This window comes from Sinocyclocheilus grahami, unplaced genomic scaffold (assembly GCF_001515645.1).
Source record: "Sinocyclocheilus grahami isolate Dianchi unplaced genomic scaffold, SAMN03320097.WGS_v1.1 scaffold2109.1, whole genome shotgun sequence".
Classification (NCBI taxonomy): domain Eukaryota; kingdom Metazoa; phylum Chordata; class Actinopteri; order Cypriniformes; family Cyprinidae; genus Sinocyclocheilus; species Sinocyclocheilus grahami.
The window spans coordinates 87,649-90,335 of NW_015507288.1; the positions used below are offsets into that span (position 1 = coordinate 87,649).

General features: G+C 42.8%; 1 protein-coding gene across 1 annotated transcript in view; it reads right to left on the reverse strand.

Moving 5' to 3' along the window:
• LOC107574076 (uncharacterized) overlaps positions 1-2,394 on the reverse strand; it is a 9,418-nt gene extending 7,024 nt beyond the window's left edge. Inside the window, exon 1 of the mRNA XM_016260545.1 lies at positions 1,923-2,394. Coding sequence (XP_016116031.1) covers positions 1,923-2,007 — 85 coding nt within the window. The 5' untranslated portion in view covers positions 2,008-2,394. The remainder of the gene's footprint in view (positions 1-1,922) is intronic.
• Between the last annotated feature and the right edge of the window lie 293 nt (positions 2,395-2,687).

Consider the following 2,687-nt stretch of genomic DNA (forward strand, 5'->3'; position numbering starts at 1 on the left):
AGAAATCCCATCAGGACCTGCTGCTTTCCTGACGTCCACTCGCTTTAGGGTCCTCCGAACCTCGTCCTCCAACACAGTGATTACATGATTATGTCTGCAGCTTCCTGACGTGCTGATCGGCAGAGTCGCTCTGCCTCGATTGCATTCAAAGCGGCTGTGGAAAGAGTTTAACTCGTCAGCCAGCGACGGGTCTGCGCTCACAGCTGCAGAGGATTTATTTCCAAAGGCACAGATGGTCCTCAGTCCCTGCCACATGAGTCGGGAGTCTTTTAGCTGAAAATGAGACTCAATTTGTTCCCTGTATCGGAGTTTGGCGGCTCTTACAGCCCGTCGGAGATCATAGCACGATGCACGATGCTTTGTACGTTATGAAGTGAATTTGGAGTAAAAGCATGTTATTAAATGTGGTATTTTCAGATGGAGCAGCATTTACTACACAGAGCCGTAGTTCACTGAGAAGCTACGCAAACAGCTGTCATTATCGCAAACGATTTCTTCAATTTCATAATTGTACGATTATATCGTCTGTGATTATGAACGTGACATTATGTAGCTTGTCAGAGAACTACGGCTCTGTAGTAAATGCTGCTCCGTGTGAAAGCAGGTGATGGAGATTTACTACTGATCACAGAACCGCTTTACTGACGAGATGCACAGGACAATCACATTCATTAATCGTGCAACGCTAGCCTGACGGACATCTCAGCACAGATGGAGGAACATGACCTGCATCTTCCCAGCCACCCCATCAGTACAGCACCAGTTCACCATCACTGATAACCCCACCGCCGAGCTCGGGGTGATCCTTGATGATCTGCTGACCTTTAAAAACAGCTCGATCGTGCAGGTTTGCACGACACAACATCAGGAAGATCAGACCCTGCCGAACAGAGCACGCAGCACAGCTTGTCCAGACCCTCGGCATTTATAGACTAGTCTACTGCAACGCTCTTCTGGCTGGACTTCCAGCATGTGCAGTCCTTTCGATCTTTCTCCCGTCCTAGCTTTCACGGCTAGAGCGATGACTGAACCCTTGTATAACAGGCACTTCTCCAGTCTATCACATTAGCACTTGCTTCCCACAAAAAGAACCGAACAGGAACCAAAAACGGGGAACGTTCTGTTAGCTGGGATGCCACACAAAATATTGTAACAATTCAGTTTATGCCACTTTCATATGATTCGTCTTAATTTACTGCGTCATAAGAACATCATAATGAATGAAAACTTTAAGTAGAGTCATCTGAGTTCCAGCATCAGTGTTTGTGATCTCAACAGATCTGTAAACGTGTGATTACTAGTTACTCTATTACTAGTTACTCTATTACTAGTTACTCTATTACTAGTTACTCTATTACTAGTTACTCTATTACTAGTTACTCTATTACTAGTTACTCTATTACTAGTTACTCTATTACTAGTTACTCTATTACTAGTTACTCTATTACTAGTTACTCTAATACTAGTTACTCTAATACGAATTACTCTAATACGAATTACTCTAATACGAGTTACTCTACTACCAGTTACTCTACTACCAGTTACTCTACTACCAGTTACTCTACTACCAGTTACTCTACTACCAGTTACTCTACTACCAGTTACTCTACTACCAGTTACTCTACTACCAGTTACTCTACTACCAGTTACTCTACTACCAGTTACTCTACTACCAGTTACTCTACTACCAGTTACTCTACTACCAGTTACTCTACTACCAGTTACTCTACTAGTTACTCTATTACTACCAGTTACTCTACTACCAGTTACTCTATTACTACTAGTTACTCTACTACCAGTTACTCTACTACCAGTTACTCTACTACTAGTTACTCTAATCACACGAGATTCTTCAGAAACATGACTCATTTCTGTACATGTTAATGAGGATGAATGAGTTGAGCTTTGAGAAAGAAAGCTACCTGTGAGTTCCTCCGCGTCTTCGTGTCTCAGACTGAACACCTCTTCAATCCTGAAGTCTACAGTCTCCTCTTTAATACCCATCATCTTCACCCGTGTGTCTCTCAGCTTGTCCTGTTCGAGAGAGAATCAACACAAACTACATCTCTGGAGAATACAGGTAATATGTTCACGGCTGGTTTGTACGCGCTGTGCTGTTGAGGTGGTCTGGTGACTCGAGCGACTCCGAACACAGAACCGTTGACTCAGTTGACTCGGAGTCGCTGAATGCGTGTTAGTGATGAACTGATTCAGTGTGCTCACAGAAATAACGTGCGCTAGCGGTAGACAAAGCGTTACGATGCTGCAGTCACCAATCATTTACACATCGCCTGTTTATATCGATTCAAACACTTTCTCCACAAACCTTTCTTCCGCAGAACCGCTACAGCGCAGGCGTGACGTCACAACACCACACCATAATAAAAGTCCCGTTCGCGCGTTAAAACGGCTGACGACAACGCGGAGCATGCGCAGTTGACACGACCTGCGGAGCTCTGATTATCACCTGTAACCACAGCATTACACAGTAGAAGAAGAACAACTCACGTGGCACCTATATTTCATATACATACTTATATTTAAAATAAAATAATTAAATTACTTAAGTTTTTTAATAATATATAACAACTATAAAAATAACTATAAAAATCTACATACATATAAAGTATAAATACAAATGCGTGTGTGAGTGAGTGTGTGTGTGAGTGAGAGAGTGAGTGTGTGAG